This window comes from Portunus trituberculatus, chromosome 28, assembly GCF_017591435.1.
Source record: "Portunus trituberculatus isolate SZX2019 chromosome 28, ASM1759143v1, whole genome shotgun sequence".
Classification (NCBI taxonomy): domain Eukaryota; kingdom Metazoa; phylum Arthropoda; class Malacostraca; order Decapoda; family Portunidae; genus Portunus; species Portunus trituberculatus.
The window spans coordinates 457,237-480,842 of record NC_059282.1 but is presented as its reverse complement, the minus strand read 5'-3'; the positions used below and the strand labels follow the sequence as shown (position 1 = coordinate 480,842).

Here is a 23,606-nt window from a genome sequence, read left to right as displayed (position 1 = left end):
GGGTGATGAGAAGATTGAAGAGACCAATGAGCAGAAAGACTTAGGAGTAACCGTGCAAAACTCTCTATCACCGGAGAAACACATTAACAAGATATTTAGGAAAACATATAACATGCTCCAAAATATTGGCCTTGCATTCCACTACCTAGATGAAGGAATGATGAAGAAGATATTATGCACCTTAATAAGACCCCAGTTTGAATATGCAGCTTGTGTCTGGTCACCGCATATGAAGAATAATGTGAAGAAGGTGGAAAGGGTACAGAGGCTGGCAACAAGGATGGTACTCAGGGAGTTAGACTATGAGGAAAGACTGAGGAAGCTGGGGTTGACCACACTAGAGGAGAGAAGAATAAGAGGAGATATGATAACTATGTATAAATTGGTGAACAAGATTGACATACTGGACAGAGAATTGATAAAGTTGACCGCAAGTAATTATCTCCGAGAGCATGGAAAAAAACTAATAAAGGACATCTGTCTAAATGACGTGAGAAAGTACAGTTTCCAGCATCGTAGTATTGATAAGTGGAATAAACTGAGCAGTGATGTCGTTGACACGGTCTGTGTCAATCAGATGAAAGAGAGATATGACAGGAGTGGACAAGGAGACAGGACACAGAGCGCTTAGCTCGGGCCCTGTAATACACAAATAGGTAAATACACACATTGAACAAAATATCTCCTATGCTAATTTTAGCTGTGGTAGACACTACCTCCTGGTTGCTGTTTGCTGTGTAAATATCGATATATTTGTTGGTAGTGTTTTGGCTAATGAGCTGTTTTGTGTTTAATGATTCAGACAACTCATCAGATGACATGGATGATATTATAGTTATCAAGACTCTCAGCCTAATGGCTTAACATTACTCTATGAAAGGGCAAAAAATGCTCTGTGGTACTATTGGGATAGAACATAGAAAAATGTTATTAATTAGAAAATAGATAAAAGCCAAATAAACACTGGGAAAACACAATGGAGATTCTTCCACAATGAGATATCCACACGACATGAATGAGCGGAGGCCACGCTTGTTGGGAAATGTGCCAGCTTAGTGGTGTCAATGAATCAGGCTTGTAATGTGTATTTCCTCTCTTGAAATGTGGCAAAAATTTTCTCAGGGCTCAACTTATTTTACAAATTACTTACTAACTGGTGCACTCTGCTCTAATTTGGCCTTAATATCACATGCTGATTCTAAGTTGCCAAGAGTGAAGCTATTTTGGTATTGACTTCATGCAAATAGTTGCCATATATAAAATAACTTAAACATTTGTATTTTTCAGGATTGCATCGACTGAATTATCACTATATATATACTAGACTACAATTTCTAGAGTGTTGAAATCTGAGTATTCATACATCTTGTGTACAAATCTTATTATCTTTCATAAAAGTGGTAGTTCATATCATCAAGTCTGATACATAATAGTCTCTGTAATTCAAACCTTGTTTGGAATCTGTAAAAAGGCTTTTGTGTTAATAGGATCCTGAATGCTTTTTACTTTTTTTTTTTTTTCCTTGGACAGCTTTCCTTCTTACGTAAAAACTTGAAGAATTAGTATCAAGATCCTGGATGTAGAATTTAATTTTTAATTTCTTGAAGTCTATAGCAGATATAGAGAAGTGATAACATATTATTATTGCCACAAAGAGGCTAATGGCCAAAATAAGGTGTGCTTTAGTTTTATTACCACAGTACTGTCCATTTTTTATTTTTATTTTGTTGGTATTAAAAGACTTAATCATGTTTCATATTTACAGATTCAACAGTGTTTAAATTTAATCATTTAATCATCATTATTGCTAATGTACAACTAATACAAAACACAATGCTTTAGGTTAGAGGAAGTTTTGGGAAGTAAGAAAATAATTAGCTTGGATGAAAATTGTGGAAAATATGAGAACCAAGGGAAGAGCAACTCCATTCATGTGCCTTTGGTGGATTTGTCCAAAGAAGACAATGAAGAACAAAACACCACTGATAGAGGTAAGTGTAAAATTATATTCTCTAGTCATTCTTTGACCCTGTAATTATAAATAGAGATTGCTGGTAGAAATTATAGGAAGAAATGCCAAATTGACGGACTGGACATTGTGGCAAATAGAGTTTAATTAAAATACAAGGGGTCCTTGACTTAGTTTGGAGTACCTACAGTGCACTGTAAACCAATTTGTTGGTGTATGTTGTAACTCATAAGTGCTGTATTTTCTTGTGCATTAAACATTCTTAATTAAAAGAAAACTGATAATTACTGTGCGTCTATTGTGGCATTAGTAAAACACTTAAACTCTTCAACACGAGGATGTGTATTTTGCGTTCTCAGAGCACTCATGACATATCTGATGACACTCATACTGCGTCCTAAATGAGATGTTTTAGAATGTAGTGCATATATGATTCGATGGCTTACTTCACTTTCATCATTATGTACTGATGCACCCTCCTGGAAATAATTTAATGTGATTTTTTTTTTTATTAATGAAGAAGTAGATTAGTTTATCATGAAAATGAACATTTTTCTGTCATTTGTCATCTTCAGAAAATGGCCAAAAGTAGGCAATCTATAATTTTTCTCATTTTTTGCCAAGGGCAACATGAAATGAAAAAAAAAGTATACCTCTTGTAGGTCTGAAAGAATTAGCCAAAATGTAAGGATAAAGGTCTTGAAACCTTCCTCTTAAATTAAGTCAATTCATATGAAGCTGGAAATACAGAAGCAGGTAGGGAGTTGCAGAATTTACCAGAGAAAGGTATGAATGATTGAGAGTACTGCTTAATTCTTGCATTAGAGAGTTGGACAAAATAGTGGTGGGAGAAAGAAGAAAGCTTTATACAGTGAGGCTGTAGGAGTAAGGGAGGCATGCAGTTAGCAGGATCAAATGAGCAGTTAGCATAGAAATAGCAGTACAAGATGGCAAGGCATTCAACATTCCATTGGTGAGAAAGAGGCACTCATTCAGAGGATAGGACTTAATGTGATGAAAAACTTTTGATTCTACCTTATCTAACAAAACTGTGAGTGGAAACCCCATATATATATATATATATATATATATATATATATATATATATATATATATATATATATATATATATATATATATATATATATATATATATATATATAAGGAACTCTGTACAGTGTATACTCAGAATGTTCATGGATTTTAAAACATTATATTATATGAGCAATTGAGACCAGCAACAGCATTATTTTCTCATTTTCTCAATTAATATACTGAATTATGGTCCTAATCTAATTAGCAACTACCTGAAATTGGTTATACGTATCTTGCATTTGATTTCAGTACTGGACAAAACTGAGTTATTTATTGAGTAGCCCATCTAGCCAGCTTTCAATTTTATATAGTTTATCTAGTGCTCATCATGTCTTGTATATGTAAATGAGTCTTAGTTTGTCATATACAGTGGAAGTGTTTTCATATTGTTCACTCTTCTTTTGTTGGCAGATTCTGATGGAGACAGTGTGATAATGATCAAGGAGTTGCTTTCACCCCAAGACCAAAGGAACTCCCTTGAGGAAAGACTCAAAGAACATCCAACTTATGATCTTGAGTGGGTCAAAACTATGTAAGTGCTTTAGTTCCTAGCTAATGCTTTTCATATGAAGATCACATGTAGAATTCTTCAGTTACATTTTTGTATGCCACTGAAAGGAAATGTGGTATTATCCAAAAATTAATTGGGGTTAATCAAGGAATTGATGTTATTTTTTAATGAACCTTAGACATGTTTATATAACAGAGATTAGTTATTGGAAATAGTGGGATGATGACTCAGGTAGTTTTTGTTGCACTGGGGAAAAAATAAATCTTCTATAATGTAACATTTGGAAGACATTTATTTTTATATATGAATGTTTATCAGATACCTAGTCCTAAGACATCCTGCAAAGACATATATATATATATATATATATATATATATATATATATATATATATATATATATATATATATATATATATATATATATAGATAGATAGATAGATAGATAGATAGATAGATAGATAGATAGATAGATAGATAGATGAGATAGATAGATAGATAGATAGATAGATAGATAGATAGATAGATAGATAGATAGATAGATAGATAGATAGATAGATAGATAGATAGATAGATATATATATATATATATATATATATATATATATATATATATATATATATATATATATATATATATATATATATATATATATATATATATATATATATATATATATATATATATATATATATATATATATATATATATATATATATATATATATATATATATATATATATATATATATATATATATATATATATATATATATATATATATATATATATATATATATATATATATATATATATATATATATATATATATATATATATATATATATATATATATATATATATATATATATATATATATATATATATATATATATATATATATATATATATATATATATATATATATATATATATATATATATATATATATATATATATATATATATATATATATATATATATATATATATATATATATATATATATATATATATATATATATATATATATATATATATATATATATATATATATATATATATATATATATATATATATATATATATATATATATATATATATATATATATATATATATATATATATATATATATATATACACAATAAGGTCTCGGTTTACGTCAGAGTTACGTTCCTGAAACATGACGTAAGTCGATTTTGTACGTAACTCGAGTTTCCGTACATTTCAAAGCATATTATCGAGTTTTCAACCAATCATTGTTTATGGTCATTCAGGTAAGTTAAAGGTTATATTGTTATATTATTTACAACTATGTAGGAATATGAAACACAAGCTTGTTTTTGTTGTTGATTAGGGGCACGAATGCGAAGGACTGCAGGTTGCCAAGAGGGTTGGATGCCTGTGGCCACCAGGAGGGTGGGCAGGTCGAATGTTGTGACGCCCACAGGGCGGACAGCCGGGAGCGTAGTGCAGTGCGGTGGGAGTAGAAGCGTGGGCAGCGGGGCAGGAAATGCAATATGAAATGGCAATAGGGATCAGCAGACAGGCGCAGACGGTGCAAGTCAGCTGTGAGTGTCGTGTGGCCCAGGCGAAGGCTCCGGAGTTGTTATTGTTGTGATGGGTGTGGGAGCCCTCAAGGTCGTCAACCTCCCCGTTGTCATGGTAACGGGCTTCCCATTTTCTTCTTCCCTCCCTCACACACAGCTGCTGCCTCCCTTCTCATGTCTTTTAATTATGTCCTCTTTTTCTTGTAACATAATGGTTTTCCTTTTCTTAGCATCACTGCTGTCACTAAGAAGTTTTCTCTTTGGTGCCATTGAGCAAGATACTAAGAACTTGAGTCAGTAAACATGAAGTAGGATAACATTCTTGACAGGGGCGATGGTGTGGTGGAACTGAGGCAGGGTGTTATTGTATTCAAGCGTGAGGCGGGTGGTGTGGCGGGCAACCACCAACAATAACAATACATCCCGCACTTTACGATCTATAAATTTTCAATTTTTTAATCTTAAATTGCCTTATAGTGGACTGGCGTAACTCTGAGTTTGGCGTAACTTGAGACCAACGTAACCGGGACTTTACTGTATATATATATATATATATATATATATATATATATATATATATATATATATATATATATATATATATATATATATATGTGAGGGGCACCGCATTATTTTCCCCTTTATTTAATTACATTATATGCGTATGTGTGACGCCACCCAGCGCAGGCCCCTCGGCCTGTTCTGTTGAGCAGACAACCCGCCTCCCTCTCCCTGTTTCTCGTTGTCTGGCGAGCGAGTCAGTACCAAGATAGTCTTCAGCTGAGGTGGACACAGATGCTCATGGTTCTGGCACAGGGTAGAGAGCTACATGTTTGCTGGGCTTTTCGAGGTACTCAAGTAGTCATCGGTCTGGGAGTTGTGCCCTACTGTTTGAGTAGCTGGCTTGTTACTTGTAGACCGTGGCTGTAGAACAGCGGGTTGTTGTTCTGAGAGAAGCATGGCAAAGGCTGCGCTTCTGTTTTGGCGTTCATCCACTCGGGTGTGGCGACGCGGAGGGACGCGTTATTGTTTCGTCCCGTTGTTGCTATTGGTGGCTGTAGTCACCAGTGTGTTTTGGTGGGTGGCTGTGTGCCCCCATCATCTGTTGTGTAGTATCAGTAGTATACTGTTTATAGTACCGGCCAGTCTTCAGCGGAGTTAACACGTACGCTCGGGGCACAGTGTAGAGACAACGTGTGGCTGGGCTGTGTGTTAAGAAGTACTCAGTAGTCATTGGTCTGGGAGTTGTGCCCTCCTGTTTGAGTAGCTGGCTTGCTACTGGTAGACCGTGACTGTTAGAGCAACGGGCTTGTTGTTCTGAGAGAAGCATGGCAAGTTGGCTGCATTTCTCGTGCGTTCGTCCACTCGGATGTGGTGACGCGGAGGAACGCGTTGGTGTTGCGTCCCGTTGTTGCTGTTGGTGGCTGTAGTCACCAGTGGGGTTTGGTGGGCGGCTGTGTGCCCCCATCATCTTTTGTATAGCTTCAGTAGTATACTGTATTGTAGTGGTTGTAGCCACGCACGCTAGTGAAAGCTGAGAAGCTTCGTATTGTTGGCCAGTTTGTACGTGGTTCTCATCCGTCAGACTTGTCTGTGACGAGTATCTGGACTCCTTGTATGGCTGTTGTTACCCGTAGGTGGTGTCTGGGCTTGTGTGTACACCACCAGATGTGCTGTACACATCATGTATTGTAGTAGTCGTAGGCTAGGGGTGTCAGTCTGACAGGTGTTAGGAAGCACTTGTCGTAGTAGGATAGTATAGTAATATACTGCACGTGTTGTCCCAGTCTGTGATTTATCACAGTCTGTGGGCAAGGCGTGTGGAGAGGCATTACTACTTCATAGAGAAGTGGGTGGAATTGTCCTTGTGGGCAGTTTCTCTAGGGGGTATTAAGGCCTCGCCCTGTTAAACATAACATCTACCATTTATAAATTGTACTTGGTTGGGTACAGGAGGAGAAGGAGTTGCTGAGGAGATTCCTGAGTGTTACGGCTACTGTGAGTTATAGTAGTGGGGACTCTGTGGAGTGTTATATTCCCCACTGTACTGACCGTAACAAAGTTGGCGACCTCGCCAGGATAACACTCTAGTGAGCTGTAGCAGTTAACCGCAGCCGCAGCCGTGACCGTATATATATATATATATATATATATATATATATATATATATATATATATATATATATATATATATATATATATATATATATATATATATATATATATATATATATATATATATATATATATATATACACACACAGTAATACTTTGCTTAATGAACTTTCGTTCAACGAATTTCCGGTTTAATGTACTATATAAAGTTAGACCTAAAAGTCCGCATAACATACAACCACATCTGTTTTAGTGGATTTTCTGGGTTTGAATTTGCCGGGTGAGGGACCGAACGCTGTAGTTTCGCTGTGATTGGCTGGATCCCCGCCTCTGTCTCTAGCGCTCCTGGAGCTGGATTCAAGATTCTTTAACAACGTCAGAGCAACCGTCTTGGAGACACGCCCAACATTCTTGATCTCTTCCTCACCTTTAACCCTTCTGCTTATGCTGTCACCCTTTCATCTTCCTTGGGCTCCTCCGATCACAATCTCATTTCTGTATCTTGTCCTATTTCTCCAATCCCTCCATAGGATCCCCCAAAGAGAAGGTGCCTCTGGCATTTTGCCTCTGCCAGTTGGGGGGACCTGAGAAGGTATTATGCTGATTTTCCCTGGAATGATTATTGCTTCTGTGTCAGAGACCCATCTCTTTGTGTTTAACGCATAACAGAGGTGTTAGTGTCATTCTTTTTCTCAACCTAAACCTTTAAAACCTTGGTTTAACTCAGCCTGTTCTCGTGATATACATGATAGAGAGGTTGCCCACAAAGGGTACTTGAGTCTTCCATCTCTTGAATCTCATGCACTTTATATCTCTGCCCAGAATCATGCCAAGTCTGTTCTTCAACTTGCCAAACACTCTTTCATAAATAGAAATTGTCAAAATCTTTCAAACTCAAACTCTCCTCATGACTTCTGGCACCTAGCCAAACCATCTCAAGTAACTTCATTGCTTCATCTTTCCCTCCTTTATTTCATCCTGATGGCACCACTGCCATCTCTTCTGTCTCTAAAGCTGAACTCTTTTCTCAAACTTTTGCTCACAACTCCACCTTGGACGATTCTGGGCTTGTCCCTCCCTCTCCTCCTCCCTCTGACTATTTCATGTCTACAATCAAAATTCTTCGTAATGATGTTTTCCATGCCCTTGCTGGTCTAAACCCTTGGAAGGCTTATGGACCTGATGGGGTCCCTCCTATTGTTCTCAAAAACTGTGCTTTGGTGCTTGCACCTTGTCTCGCCAAACTCTTTCAACTTTGTCTATCGACTTCTACCTTTCCTTCCTGCTGGAAGTTCGCCTACATTCAGCCTGTTCCTAAAAAGGGTGACCGTTCTAACCCCTCAAACTACCGTCCTATAGTTTTAACCCTTATAACCCGGTAGGCACGTTCGTGGCTTTTAGGGTAGACCCCAGTAGGCACGATCGTGGCGCGTTTCAAATTCTGCGCGTATTTTATGACGTAGAGTTTGTTTATGTTTGAGTCTATCTTTCATACATCAAGGCCTGTGATTGGCCTATTGTTTTCAAGATGTTGGATGCTTTGCCAATCACGGGTCAGCTTTTACAAGCATTTGTTTATGAAGCTTTGCAGGCGGCAGGCGTGATTCAGGCAAGTACGCCATCGCGAGTTTGCTGTGTTATATAAATTTTTACCAATTTCTAGGCGAGACAGAGGATAGACATGCATTTCCATTGGTAGATAAGTACTGCAGTAACATTTTACAATGCATGACAAGACTGAGATTTGTTATTTTTGTATTTTTCTTGGCTTAGATAAGAGGGCAAGGTTCAGCTGGCATGATGGAGGTGGATGAGGAGGGAGTGGTGACTCTGTGTTTCTGACCTAGAAGAAGTTGAATTTGATGACTATGCCGACACCAGTGAGGAAGAAATAGATTTAGACGACTTAGCTGTCAGGGAAGTAGAAAGTGATGATGATTCTGCTACTGTCACAACAAGCAGTGGCAGTGATAGTAGTGATAGTGAGGCAAGCCAGTCAGCTGATGCGTCGTCTGCACAGACTGTGCAGACGGGAGGGTGGGCGTCAGTGCAAGGTGATGTTGGGCCTCCTCCTGTTCCTTTTACAGGAGCCAGTGGACTCAAACATCCACCCAAGAGTGATGCCATGCCTACTGAGTATTCCAGAATGTATTTTACTAGTGATATAATAGACAAGATGGTCATGGAAACGAACAGATATGCAGAACAGTGGATTCACGAAAATGCCACGTACCTACGTGAAAAGCCGAGGTCTTTGGTCCATTTATGGATCAAACAAGGTAAGACAGAGCCAGGAGAGTTTATGACTTTTTTAGCAGTCATAATGAATATGGGACTAATTAGGAAACCAACTCTCAGTTCATACTGGGACTGCTCTAACACTAGTCAGTCAACTCCCTGGTTCAGTGCCCACCTCAGCAGGGAAAGGTTTGAGCTGCTGCTAAAGTTTATTCATTTCAATGACAACAGAAAAATGCCTCCAAAAGAGGCATTTTTATACAAAATTTAACCCCTTATAGATAATTTTCAGAAAGTGTTCAAGGATAATTATATCCCAGGACGCAAAATTTCTATTGATGAAAGCATCATTGGGTTCCGGGGTAAAACCCCTAATTTGAGACAGCATATGCCTAATAAGCATCACGCACGCTTTGGGTTGAAGGTGTGGTGTTTGTGTGAAGCTGATTCAGGATACACTGTAACCTTTGAGGTGTACAAAGGAAAAAAATATTTACCAGTTAGTGAAGAGGGTGTCACGTATGATCTTGTGATGAGACTTCTAGGTAAGGCAGATGTCTTTTACCGTGGTTACCACCTTGGCTTAGACAATTACTTTTCTTCACCTAAATTGTTTGAGGACTTGTGGCAGAAACATACTACAGCGACAGGCACAGTTAAGGTGAACAGGAAAGGTCTGCCTGATGAAGCTGTACGTGTGAAGTTAGGGCAACATCAGGTTTCAGAGAGAAGAAAAGGACCCTTACTCTGTGTAGCATACAGGGATGGCAAAAAGACCCCTGTGCTTCTCCCTACAGTGGCCAAAGTAGGATTCACTACTGTGGAAAGGCCATGGAAAGGAAACAAGGAATTACCTTGCATTGTTGCAGACTATAACAAGGTAATGGGAGGTGTCGACCTGAAAGACACAAAGCTGTATGCATACCTTAGTGAAAGAAAAACACTGAAATGGACAACAAAGAGTGCTTTTTCCTTGTTTGGTACAGCTTGTCTCAACAGTTACATAATATATAAAATAAAACACATCTCATAAACCCATTCTTTCAAGATACCAGTTCATGGTCAACATTATTGAATCAATTGCTGACAAATACTCTACACCAAAGCCTATCAAGGTTCGCCACACTCAGGTGCAAATCCAAGCCAGCAGACTCTCACCCCAGCCAGCAGCAGGTCCTAGTCATGCAATATCACCACTAGATATTGATCATGATATGAAAAGGTTACCTGTAGGCAAGAAGAGAGACTGTGCTGCTCCTCATGCAAAACGTGTCAGAACTTGTTACATGTGCCCCAAGTGTAACAAGGAATTTTGCCCAGAATGCTTCCCATCCTACCATAAGAAGCTACAGGAATAGGTAGGCTGCACACTTCACTTGACCTTTTTTTCCACATTCTTGCACCATTCATGATTAGCTTGAAATGTTAGTATTATTATTTTTGTTGGGAAGTTTTGAAAACATTTTTTTTCCAATTGGTTTACCATTCTCAAATGCTAATTTTTTGGATAGTTCCTGTTCTTTATTTTCTGTATTTTGAATAAGTCATGTCACAAAGCATTTTATACCTTCTAAATTTTTGAAAAATTAGTGAATCCAATTGGTAAGAGAGAGAAACCTCTTAGCATTCTTTGTTCATTCTCTCCTCCAAGTCTTCATTTTTATTATACTACATTATGCATATCTGCTTGCTTTATTTTTCATAATGAATACATTATATGAAAGGAAACTCATTATTTTTCAAAATGATACAGAAATCATGAGCTTTGCTGAAGGAAATAAAAGAATACCTTTATAATTTTATCTTGCCCTCAATTTTTTTCACTTTTGTTTGATTTTTTCATACATGTATAAGTTAAATTTGGTCACTAATTTTTTTGTACCACAAGAAAGAGCAACTTCGAAGCTTTCTAATGATATATAATTGTGGCAGTGTTTGTTAAAATAATCAGACTGAACACTAAAGGAATCAAGGAAAATCTTTTTGCAATTTGCAACCCATTTTTATCTATGTATTTTTGAATTGCCCACTCATTTTATGGCGGGGTGTAAGGGTTAATCTCTTGCTTGTCTAAAGTTTTTTAATCTATCCTGAATAGGAAGATTCTCAAACATCTGTCACTTCACAATCTTCTGTCTGATCGCCAGTATGGCTTCCGTCAAGGTCGCTCAACAGGTGATCTTCTGGCTTTCCTTACTGAGTCTTGGTCATCCTCTTTTAGAGATTTTGGTGAAACTTTTGCTGTTGCGTTAGACATATCAAAAGCTTTTGATAGAGTCTGGCATAAAGCTTTGATTTCAAAACTGCTCTCCTGCGGCTTCTATCCTTCTCTCTGCAACTTTATCTCAAGTTTTCTTTCCGACCGTTCTATTGCTGCTGTGGTAGACGGCTACTGTTCTTCTCCTAAACCTATTAATAGTGGTGTTCCTCAGGGTTCTGTCCTGTCACCCACTCTCTTTCTATTATTCATTAATGACCATCTTAACCAAACTTCTTGCCCTATCCACTCTTATGCTGATGATACCACCCTACATCTTTCCACATTCTTTCAGAGACGTCCAACCCTTCAGGAAGTTAACAGATCACGCGGGGACGCCATGGAACGCCTGACTTCCGATCTTTTTAAGATTTCCGATTGGGGCAGAGAAAATCTAGTAGTTTTCAATGCCTCAAAAACTCAATTCCTCCATCTATCAACTCGACACAACCTTCCAGACAACTATCCCCTCTTCTTCAATGACACTCAATTGTCACCCTCTTGCACAATGAATATCCTTGGTCTGTCCTTTGCTCATAATCTTTACTGGAAACTTCACATCTCATCTCTTGCTAAAACAGCTTCTATGAAATTAGGTGTTCTGAGGCGTCTCCGACAGTTTTTCTCGCCCTTCCAACTGCTTACTCTGTAAAAGGGCCTTATCCGTCCCTGTATGGAGTACTCTTCGCATGTTTGGGGGGGTTCCAGTCACACAGCTTTGCTTGATAGGGTGGAATCGAAAGCTCTTTGTCTTATCAGCTCCCCTTCTTTGACTAACTGTCTTCAGTCTCTTTCTCACCGCCGAAATGTGGCATCCCTTTCTATATTCTATTGCTATTTTCATGGTAACTGTTCTACTGATCTTGCTAACTGCATGCCTCCCCTCCTCCTGCGGCCACACTACACAAGGCTTTCTTCTTCCTCTCATCCCTATTCTGTCCAACTCTCTAATGCAAGAGTTAACCAGTACTCTCAATCATTCATCCCTTTCACTGGTAAACTCTGGAACTCCCTCCCTGCATCTGTATTTCCGAATTCCTACAACTTGTCTTCTTTTAAGAGGGAGGTATCGAGGCATTTGCTCTCCTAATTTTGGCTGGCAGTTTTGGCTTTTTTTTTAACTCTTTGGTGAGCCAGCGCTCAAGTGGGCCTTTTTTTAACTTTCTTTTTTTGCCCTTGGCTGGCCCTCTTCCCTGCATAAAAAAAAAAAAAAAAAAACTTGCAGCGAAATGGCATCTATGAAAGCTTGGAGGGATGGTGACAAGGTTGCTATCAGGTTGCTCGGAGGTTGCTGGGAACACCACATCTGGAGGTGGTGTTACTGTCTTATACTCGTATATGCATTTATGTTCACAAAACAACATTTCTATTAGCTTTTTACAAATCTTGCCCCAAAGAAAGGATTGTTTTGTAATACATAAAGTGAAATCTTACATGGAATACCAAAAAATAAAGCAGAGATGAGATGAGCCACAGACAAACCGGGAGATTCGCGGCCACTCGGCCGCTTCTTCTTCTTGTGAGCCTTTTGTTTGCGTGTTACTTTCATCGTGATGTTTATGTTTTCAATCCTCGATTACCTGCTATAATGGATATCATATCTTAGTATTCATATACACTCATGCCATGAGGATAACCGTGACTCTGTGGCACTGAGTGATAGTGAATTACTAATGAAATACCGCGGTATTTCATTAATAATTCACTATCACTCAGTGCCACGGAGTCGATGTTATTCTAATGGCATGAGCGTATATGAATACTAAGATATGATATCCATTATAGCAGGCAATAGAGGAGTGGAAACAAATATCATGGAGAAAGACAACACGCAGGCTAAAAGGGTCACAACAAGAAGAAGAAGCGGCTGGGTCACCATGAGTCTCCCGCTTCATCTGTGGCTCATCTTATCTCTGCTTTATTTTTTGGTATTCCATGTAAGATTTCACTTTATGCATTACAAAACAATCCTTTCTTGGGGCCAGGTTTGTAAAAAGCTAATAGAAGTGTTGTTTTGTGAACATAAATGCAAGAATGTGAGAGAATTTGTACGTAGCTCCTCTAACTTCCAATGACTCATATGACATCATAAAAGTAGTGGTACACCGGTGGCCCAATATGCAGCCAAACGTGTATATATATATATATATATATATATATATATATATATATATATATATATATATATATATATATATATATATATATATATACCGTATTTCCCGTTTCATAGGACGCTACAAGTGGTAAAACGCACCTTATAATTAGCTAAGCAATTTTTGGAAAAGAAAGTTTTTAGGGTTTTACAACTTACCTGAGCATCATTTCCAAGTCGGCGACCCTACAGCACCAATAACAGCATCAAGATATTGCTTTATTACAAAATATCAACAAAATCTTACAAAATAAATACTGCTAAAATAGCTTGTAACCGACAGTATAGGCCTTCCTTCTCTGCTTTGATGCCATTCTTGGAGGAGTATTGTCTGCTGAATAACAGGGAAGGCAAGGGGAGTTGCGACGTCTGCTAGGATACCGTTAGTTGGCATATTTGTGTGTAGATGGCGTTGGTGAGTCATCAAAACAACCAGTTCACTTCATAACAATCAGTATAGTAAATATCTTGTTACCTTTATCATAAAAATTGCAGTATTAAAATAGATGTCTTCGTATACTGTACCTTCATTAAACAAAGTGTAGTATCAAAGTAAATGATAATTGTAGGATTACATTGTATGTTTGTTGAGTGTGAGTGTTTCTATGTCATTCCTGGGGCGTTGGAGGCTTGTCAGACACCCTTATCAACTTGACCTTCCAGTGTAAAGACCCAGGGTGATTTTGGGGACATTTTTCAGGAAAAAGAAGTGCATCTTATGAGACAGGAGATACAGTATATATATATATATATATATATATATATATATATATATATATATATATATATATATATATATATATATATATATATATACAGGCAACCCGCGTTTAACGAAGGTTCACACAACGAAATTTCGCTACAACGAAGGTTTCATTTTACTACCATCTGCTCGTTTAACGAACACCAAACTCGCTTTAACAAAGTTTTATCCAGGTAATTTTTTTCCAAATTTGAAAGCCCCGCCATATCACGCAAGCTGACAGGCTTTTGAATACACCAGGAGCTGCTGGTACTAAGGCCTGCCTCAGGAAAAAACCTGGGACACCTATAGAATAAAGATCAAGATCAAGCCTTTCGTGGACAACACGCGCAACACTCACTCCCCAGTCAAAACATAATAGTGTCAGCAGCAGCTTGTCTTCCCTAGCTCAACTTACCACCAAAATGCCCTGCAATTGGCCTAGTGTTCGTAAGAAGACCAGGAAGTTTCTTACTCTCCAAGTGAAGCTAGATATTATTCACAGACACGAGAGAGGCCAGAAAACTATAGCAGTGCTGGCCACTATCTTGACTCCATATTATACTGTCTCTATTTTCAAGTCAGCAGACTCTATTAAGAAGGCTGGTGAGACCGTATCCTTCTTGCAAGCTAAAAGAACCACCTGAACTCATGACTCTACAATGGATAAAATGGAAAGCCTTGTGGAAATGTGGTACATAAGTTTTGTATGCAGTACAATGATGCGCACTTTGTTTACATTCCACAGGTTACCAGTTAGTGTCTTTCCCGTTTCACTCTTCCTCCCTTCGTAAAGTTAAGATCATCAACATTATAAAGTTACATACATACATACATTAGTGTACATTATAATGACTTAAATTAAACTACCTAAATGTTTAACTTCATAATTTTTACTTTCATTAAACCTTTTACTGTACTATGATGCACTCTCGCTTTGCTTACTCTCAATGGAAGTTCAAATCAGGGGTTAAACTTGTCATAATCGGTTCGCTTAACGAAGTTTCGCTTAACAAAGTGTTTTTCGGGAACGTAACCCCTTCGTTAAACGGGGGTTGCCTGTATATATATATATATATATATATATATATATATATATATATATATATATATATATATATATATATACCACATGGGTTGAAAAAAAAAATAAATAAAAAAAAATGTTTATATATATATATATATATATATATATATATATATATATATATATATATATATATATATTTTTTTTTCCAACCCATGTGGTATGTTGGGGACCAGCCCAGAATGCATCCTCTCTATTTCCATTATTTCCTATGAGAAAATTATGTCCGCTTAACGAATTTTCGCTCTACGAACAGCTTTGACACCCTTATCCTGTTCGTTAAGCAGAGTATATATATATATATATATATATATATATATATATATATATATATATATATATATATAGATTCTGATAGTGATCTGGGAGACAGAGACCAACCCTTATAGCAACGTTCATAAACCTAGCCTATTCCCATCGAGCAATGCGCTGGTGTGTGTCACCCATGGTTGCCTCTACAGGACTGTGCTTGTTGTCCAAGTCATGTGAATCCCATTGCTAATAAGAGCTGCCAGATTCCAATTACTTGTAATATGTGGTTTCTTTTCTTTTCTTGTTTTACACATCATTTCATATATCTGAGTTTGCATTTTCTTCACATGAAAGTGCAAAAGTTCCTACTTTTACATCAAATTCAAATGCCCAAAAGGAGAGAGAGAGAACGCATGCACGCGGTGTTCTCGAAGCTTGGGGGGTATTTCTTAGCGGCGGGTTCTGCCATGAATTTTTTTATATGCAATAACTTTACTCACAGAGGTCATAACATGTTAAAAACTACATAGTTGTACTCAGAATAACACAGAGAAATATGTTTTTATAAGGAAAAAATATCTTTGCATTTTTGACAGGTGATTTTTTCCCATTGTAACAGACGGAAAGTAAATTGATCCCCCATACTTTAAGAGTTAAGGAAGGGCATTCTGTGAAGAGAATCTCTGAAAATACTGGAGTTACAGTGCAATTAGTACAGCATTGGTTGAAACGTTTCAGGGATGGTGGCAGGGCATCACTACCTACCCCATTTTAGCACTGTGGCAGACCCAGAAAACTTACACCACACACTTTGAATGTTATTAGGCATCACATAGGCAAGTCTCCTCATAAATTTGCTAAGCAAATTCAGCAGGAAAACCCTTGGTTATTAGGCAGTGTGTCTCTTTAAACAGTGCAACGCTGCTTGCATGAAGACATCGGTGTCCAGCATTTTAAGGGGAGAAGGAAGCCCCTCCTTATTGAAGTACAGAAACTTAAGCAAATGAATTTCACAAAGAGGTATGGAGAATGGAGCATTGAACAGCGGAGGAAGGTACTTTGGAGTGATGAAAGTACCTTCACTGTAACCAGCAATTGACCTGGTTGCATGTACCGCCAGCCTGGCAGAGGTCCTCTTCAGGCACAGTACATCACCTCTATTGTGAAGCACCCTGATTCGCTAATGATATGCAGGTGTTTTACATACTGTGGTGTGGAGCATCTTGTAGTGCTACCTAAAAATGAGAAAATGAATCAGAACAATTACCTAAAGTTGTTTTGTGATTACCTTCCTGACTCGTTCGATAGGTGCGAGGCTGATTTTTTTTTATGCAGGACAGTGCCTCCTGCCACACTGCTAAAAGTGTAACAAAATGATTGGAAAATTGTGAAGTAAAGTACTTTGAAGACTGGTCTGGCAACTCTCCAGACCTCAAGCCTATTAACCCCTTCGCGCCGGATGTTAAAAAAGCCCGCCTGTATGATAGTGTAGTGCCGCACACCCGAGCGCGGGAAACTCGTGCAAGCTTGTCATACTTGTCGTCTTTGTGTATTATGCTGCTATTTTTTAGTCACTATATCGCCTTCGAAGAGGAAAGTGGACGCTTCTCTCTTCGGAGAGAGAGAGAGAGAGAGAGAGAGAGAGAGAGAGAGAGAGAGAGAGAGAGAGAGAGAGAGAGAGAGAGTGACATTTGCTAATATTTTAGACACAAGCGGGACGCATGTAGCTTATCTTTCGAGAGGAAGAGGGGGAGGGAGGGAAGGAGAGGAAAGAGAGAGAGAGAGAGAGAGAGAGAGAGAGAGAGAGAGAGAGAGAGAGAGAGAGAGAGAGAGAGATTAGAAAACTTGTTGTTTTGTATTTGTGTGTGTGTGTGTGTGTGTGTGTGTGTGTGTGTGTGTGTGTGTGTGTGTGTGTGAGTGTATTTACCTAGTTTTACCTAGTTGTAGTTTTACAGGGCCTGGGCTTTATGCTCGTGTGGCCCCGTCTCCATATCTACACTTATCCAATCTTACTTTAAAAGTGTGCACACTCGTTGCAGACACTACTTCTTCATCTAAACTGTTCCACGTCTCAATACATCTCTGCGGGAAACTATGTTTTTTTATATCTCTCAGACATCTTCCCTTTCTTAGCTTCTTACTATGCGATCTTGTGCTTCGGGTGTGTGTGTGTGTGTGTGTGTGTGTGTGTGTGTGTGTGTGTGTGTGTGTGTGTGTGTGTGTGTGTGTTTTCACGAATGTTACAAGGCGGGACGCATGTAACTTATCTTTCGAGAGGGAGAGGGGGATAGAGGGAGAGAGAGAGAGAGAGAGAGAGAGAGAGAGAGAGAGAGAGAGAGAGAGAGAGAGAGAGAGAGAGATGGGAACAGTCTATGCCATTGGATAATTTTAGACACAAGATGGGATGCATGTAGCTTATCTTTAGTGATTGGTGGAGACAAGGATGGTGGGAGGAGCACTAGGATTTCAAAGACAGCATACGGCGTGTGTAGTTGGTATCCAACACACTATACGGGACAACTGAACTGAAGAAAGCTCAGAAAAGAAATATGACGCCTACGTAGGCGTCACCGTATTTGCTACTGGGGCTTCATGACGCCTACATAGGCGTCACCGTATTGAAGGGGTTAAGAACCTTTGGAGTTTGATGAAAAAGGTCTGGAGAAGTATGACACCTCATCACTCCCAAAGTTGGAAGCAGCACTGCGCGTAATATGGGCAGAGTTCTCAGTAGAAAAACTTCACAATCTCACAGATAGTGCCCCAAGCAGACTGAAGGAAATCACTAAACAGAAGGGAAATGTCACCTAGTACTAAAAAAGGAGTAAATGTTCAGTAATAAATTTTGTTGCATCATTTTACCTTGTTGTTTTCTTGGAAAGGCAGTGGCATCCAAACTTTTGCCTCTGCCAGTATGGGGGAACCTGAGGAGGTATTATGCTAATTTTCCCTAGAATGATTGCTGTTTCCATATCAGAGACCCTTCTCTTTGTGCTAAATGCATAACAGAAGTGATAATATCTGGCATGGAGGCGTACATTCCTCATTCTTTCTTTCAACCTAAGCCTTGTAAACCTTGTTTTGACACAGGTTGTTCTTGTGCTGTGCATGATAGAGAGGTTGCCTACAAAAGGTACTTGAGCCTTTCATCTCTTGAATCTTATGCACTTTATTTTATGTTTCTGTCCAGAATCATGTCAAGTCAGTTCCTAGAAATTCCCAAACACTCCATCATAAATAAAAAATGTCAAAATCTTTTAAACTCAATCTCCCCTCAAGACTTCTGGCATCTAGCCAAAAACATCTCCAATAACTTCACTTCTTCATCTTTCCCTCCTTTGTTTCATCCTTATGGCACCACTGCCATCTCTTCTATCTCTAAAGCTCAACTCTTCTCTCAAATCTTTTCTAACAACACCTTGGATGATTCTGGGCTTATCCCTCCCTCTCTTCCTCCCTCTGACTATTTCATGTCTTCAATCAAAATTCTTCATAATGATGTTTTTCATGCCCTTGCTGGCCTTAACCCTCAGAAGGCTTATGGACCTGATGGGGTCCTTCCTATTGTTCTCAAAAACTGTGCTTCCATGCTTGCACCATGCTTGGCCAAACTCTTTCAACTTTGTCTATCAACTTTTACCTTTCCTTCTTGCTGGAAGTTTGCCTACATTCAACCTGTTCCTAAAAGAATGACTGTTCTAATCCCTCAAACTACTGTCCTACAGCTTTAATCTCTTGCTTGTCTAAAGTTTTTTAATCTATCCTGAATAGAAAGATTCTTAAGCATCTGTCACTTCACAATCTTCTATCTGTTTGCCAGTATGGCTTCTATCAAGGTCACTCTACTGGTGATCTTCTGGCTTTCCTTACTGAGTCTTGGTCATCTTCTTTTAGAGATTTCGGTGAAACTTTTGCTGTCGCATTAGACATATCAAAAGCTTTTGATAAAGTCTGGCACAAAGCTTTGATTTCCAAACTGCCCTTTTACGGATTCTCTCCTTTATCTCAAGTTTCCTTTCCGACGGTTCTTCTCCTAAATCTATTAATAGTGGTGTTCCTCAGTGTTCGGTCCTGTCACCCACTCTCTTTCTATTATTCATTAATGATCTTAACCAAACTTCTTGCTCTATCCACTCTTATACTGATGATACCACCCTACATCTTTCCACATCCTTTCAGAGATGACCAACCCTACAGGAAATCAACAGGTCACACAACGAAGCCAGAACGCCTGACTTCTGATCTTTCTAAGATTTTTGATTGGGGCAGAGAAAATTTAGTAGTTTTCAATGCTTCAAAAACTCAATTCCTTAATCTATCAGCTTGACACAACCTTCCAGACAACTATCCCCTCTTCTTCAATGACACTGAACTGTCTCCCTCTTCCGCACTACATATTGTGGGTCTTACCTTTACTCCTAATTTTAACTGAAAACCTCACATTTCAATTCTTACTAAAACAGCTTCTTTGAAGTTAGGTGTTCTTAGGTGTCTCTGCCAGTTTTTCTCATCCCTAAAACTGCGAATTCTGTAGAATGGCCTTTTCCTCTCCTGCATGGAGTACTCTTCACATGTTTGGAGGGGATTCCACTCACAGTTTTATTAGATAGTGTGGAATCAAAAGTTTTTCATCTCATCAACTCCCCTCCTCTGACTGATTGTCTTCAACCTCTTTCTCACCACTGAAATGTTGCATCTCTTTCTATCTTTTATTGCTATTTTCATGCTAACTGTATGCCTCCCTTCCTCCTGAGGCCATGCTACCCAAGGTTTTCTTCTTCCTGTCATCCCTATTCTGTCCAACTCCCTAATGCAAGAGTTGACCAGTACTCTCAATCATTTATACTTTTCTCTGGTAAACTCTGGAACTCCATACCTGCTTTTGTAATTTATTATGTCTTCTTACGACTTTACTTCTTATAAGAGGGAGGTGTTATAACATTAATCCTTAATTTTGGCTAACTTTTTATTTTCTTTTAGGGAACCAGCACTTAATTGGTTTGTTATTTTTTTTATGTTATGTTGGCCTTGGCTGTCATCTTTCCTGCTTGAAAAAAAACAAAAAAAACAATTCATAAAGAATATGTAAAATAAAAGCAAAAGTTTAATTTAGTGTTGTTACTTTGGAGACATGTTTTCAGCTAATAGTGGTAAATGGCAGAGGAGGAGGGAGGGAGGAAGGGATGGAGGAATTATTCACATGTAAACATCAAACGTAAACTAAAACTGCAATTTATTAAAACAAAGTAAGTAAATAGTGTGAAAATAATGAAAGAACAATCACAATGCATGAGCTCAGCGCGAAACAGGTAGATACTGGCTCAGCTGATGCTGGGGTAATGCGCCGACTAGTGGCAGCGTCCCCTAGCACGACTCATATCTCAAAAAAAAAAAAAAAAAAAAAAAGGACCAAATTGTGGCTCGTATCTCAAAAAACTGGTATCTCAAGGTATTTCTGTATATGGACTTGACCATCATTTTTCTGGACTAAATGGTGCAAGCACTAGTATGGATATTGAAATAGTACAGTTAAAATTAATGGGTCCCTTGTTTATCAAATATGGACATTTGTCTCCTTAGACATTTTAAGGAAATGTGAAATTTAGTCTATTATGGTTTCTTCGACCAATTAAACCAAAACAAACGTAATCTTAACTAACCTAACCCTAAAACTAACTTAACAGTAATGCTGAGCGTAAAGAAAAAAAGAAAAAAATACATAGATGTGAAGTACAGTGAGTATACTAACATAAAAAATGGTTTGACTATGCACCAGTTCACCGACAAAGATTTGGTGAATCATCCAATGATCAAAGATGCAGAAAATACTAAAAATCACAAATGTCACATATCACCAACCTACAAAGGTAAAAATATCATTATGTTAAACTTGTAATATGAAACTGCAACACATGCAAGCTGGAGCAGTGTGGCTGGACCAAAACATAAGCATGGCATCGAACTGTCTTGTTGGTTTTTCGTTATGTAGTGTTTAATTTAGATTTTGACATCAAATTATTATTTTTGTTGCTAAAATATCATTTCTTAATTTATTTTAATTTATTTTATTGTTTTTTGCAGAAATAAATAATTTTCAGCAAATATATTTTGTTCTCAAATGAAAGTTTCTTTTGTTAAGTGCACATAAAGTCAGAAATTTTGCGCATTTAAAAGTGATGGAAACAAAATGAGGGTGTGCATAAAGCTGGAAATGCATTAACCAAGGTGTGCACTAAAGTGGACCTCTGTACTTCACTCCCTATGCATATATAAGATAGTAACACCACCTCCAGAGGTGGTGTTCCCAGCAATATCAGAGCAACCTCGTCACCGTCCCTCCAAGCGTTCATAGAAGACATTTCACGGCAGGAGGTTGCTCTGAGGTTGTTAAAGAATCTTGGATCCAGCTCCAGGAGTGCTAGAGACAGGCGGGGAGCCAGACAATCACAGCGAAGCTGCTGCATTTGGTCCCTCACCTGGCAAATTCAAATCCAGAAAATTCGCTAAAACAGATGTGGTTGTACGTTATGCAGACTTTTTGTTGTAACTTTATATAGTACGTTAAACCGGAAATTCGTTAGACAAATGCTCGTTAAGCGGAGTATTACTGTATTTTTTTGTTACTTTCTTTTTGGTTGTTCTTTTTTGGAATATTTTACTTCTGGTTTTGTGTTATGTTGGACGAATAATGTGAAATGTATGTGCTTAGTGTCATAAGCACTTTGACATTGATCCAAGAATAGGGTGTCTTGTAAGGATGACTAATCTCACTGAGCAAGAATCTGCGTCACTTTAGGACCATAAGTGGAAATCTCTTAACCAGATGTACTACCTGAGGTTAAATGCTGGATGTGTGTTGTTCTGTATTTTTTTTTCCTTTGGTAAAATATGAATGAAATATCACAGATGTACTCTGTAAATGAAATCCCTTTGAGAGAGTGATGTTTACCATAGTTAGTTGTTCACTGTCAGAATACCAGTGACAGATTTGTGAGCTAGGGTTATTCTTGTCTAGAGCCAAGTCACCTATGACTCTCGTATGAAGTTCAAAACATCATGTTGTAATTGAATTGTTAGAATGAGTAAATGCAAAATTTTTCAATCGAAGACAAGTTGAAATGCTTTCCCCAGGTAGGGTTGCTATGTAACAACTGTGAAACATCAAGGTATTGTTCCATGAAACATTTTGAACTCCTCTTTGGATTCATAATTCAAACTATGTGTTTGTAACTTATGGGAATCTCTGCAAGGTAGCAGGTTGAGGAGGCATGGAACATAATGCCACCTGCTATTACAGAAAAGACACCATCAGTTCCACTTACTTTTACCAGTTCTATCCCTGCTGGACTTTGCCCTCTCACCAAGTATTGTACTTTAGAAATGTCTGTGCACTTTGAAGAAGAGATAGTGAAAATATGTTACTAAAACCCTAGTGAGGTGATTGAAATAGGGTAACATAGTAGAGAAGAAGCATGGGGAGGCTTATACCATAACTATACTTATGGTGTAAGATTGAGTTAGTATAGGGGATTTATTCTTTGCAGAGGTAAATTTGACCCACATTAGGTAAATCCCTTGTAGTGGTTTTGAGTTGCACAGGATTGGGTGTCACCATATAAGAAGGATTGGTTATGT

At 38.0% G+C, this 23,606-nt stretch overlaps 1 protein-coding gene across 5 annotated transcripts in view; it reads left to right on the top strand.

Moving 5' to 3' along the window:
* The first annotated feature begins 1,819 nt into the window (after positions 1-1,819).
* Positions 1,820-23,606, top strand: part of LOC123510116 (sentrin-specific protease 1-like) — a 181,198-nt gene continuing 159,411 nt past the window's right edge. For 4 of the 5 annotated variants that reach the window (XM_045264931.1, XM_045264930.1, XM_045264932.1 and 1 more), the window contains exons 1-2: positions 1,820-1,991; positions 3,476-3,596. In XM_045264931.1, the coding sequence (XP_045120866.1) occupies positions 3,499-3,596 (98 nt within the window). In that variant the 5' untranslated portion in view covers positions 1,820-1,991; positions 3,476-3,498. The remainder of the gene's footprint in view (positions 1,992-3,475; positions 3,597-23,606) is intronic. The other variant, XM_045264928.1, reaches the window with a different exon arrangement.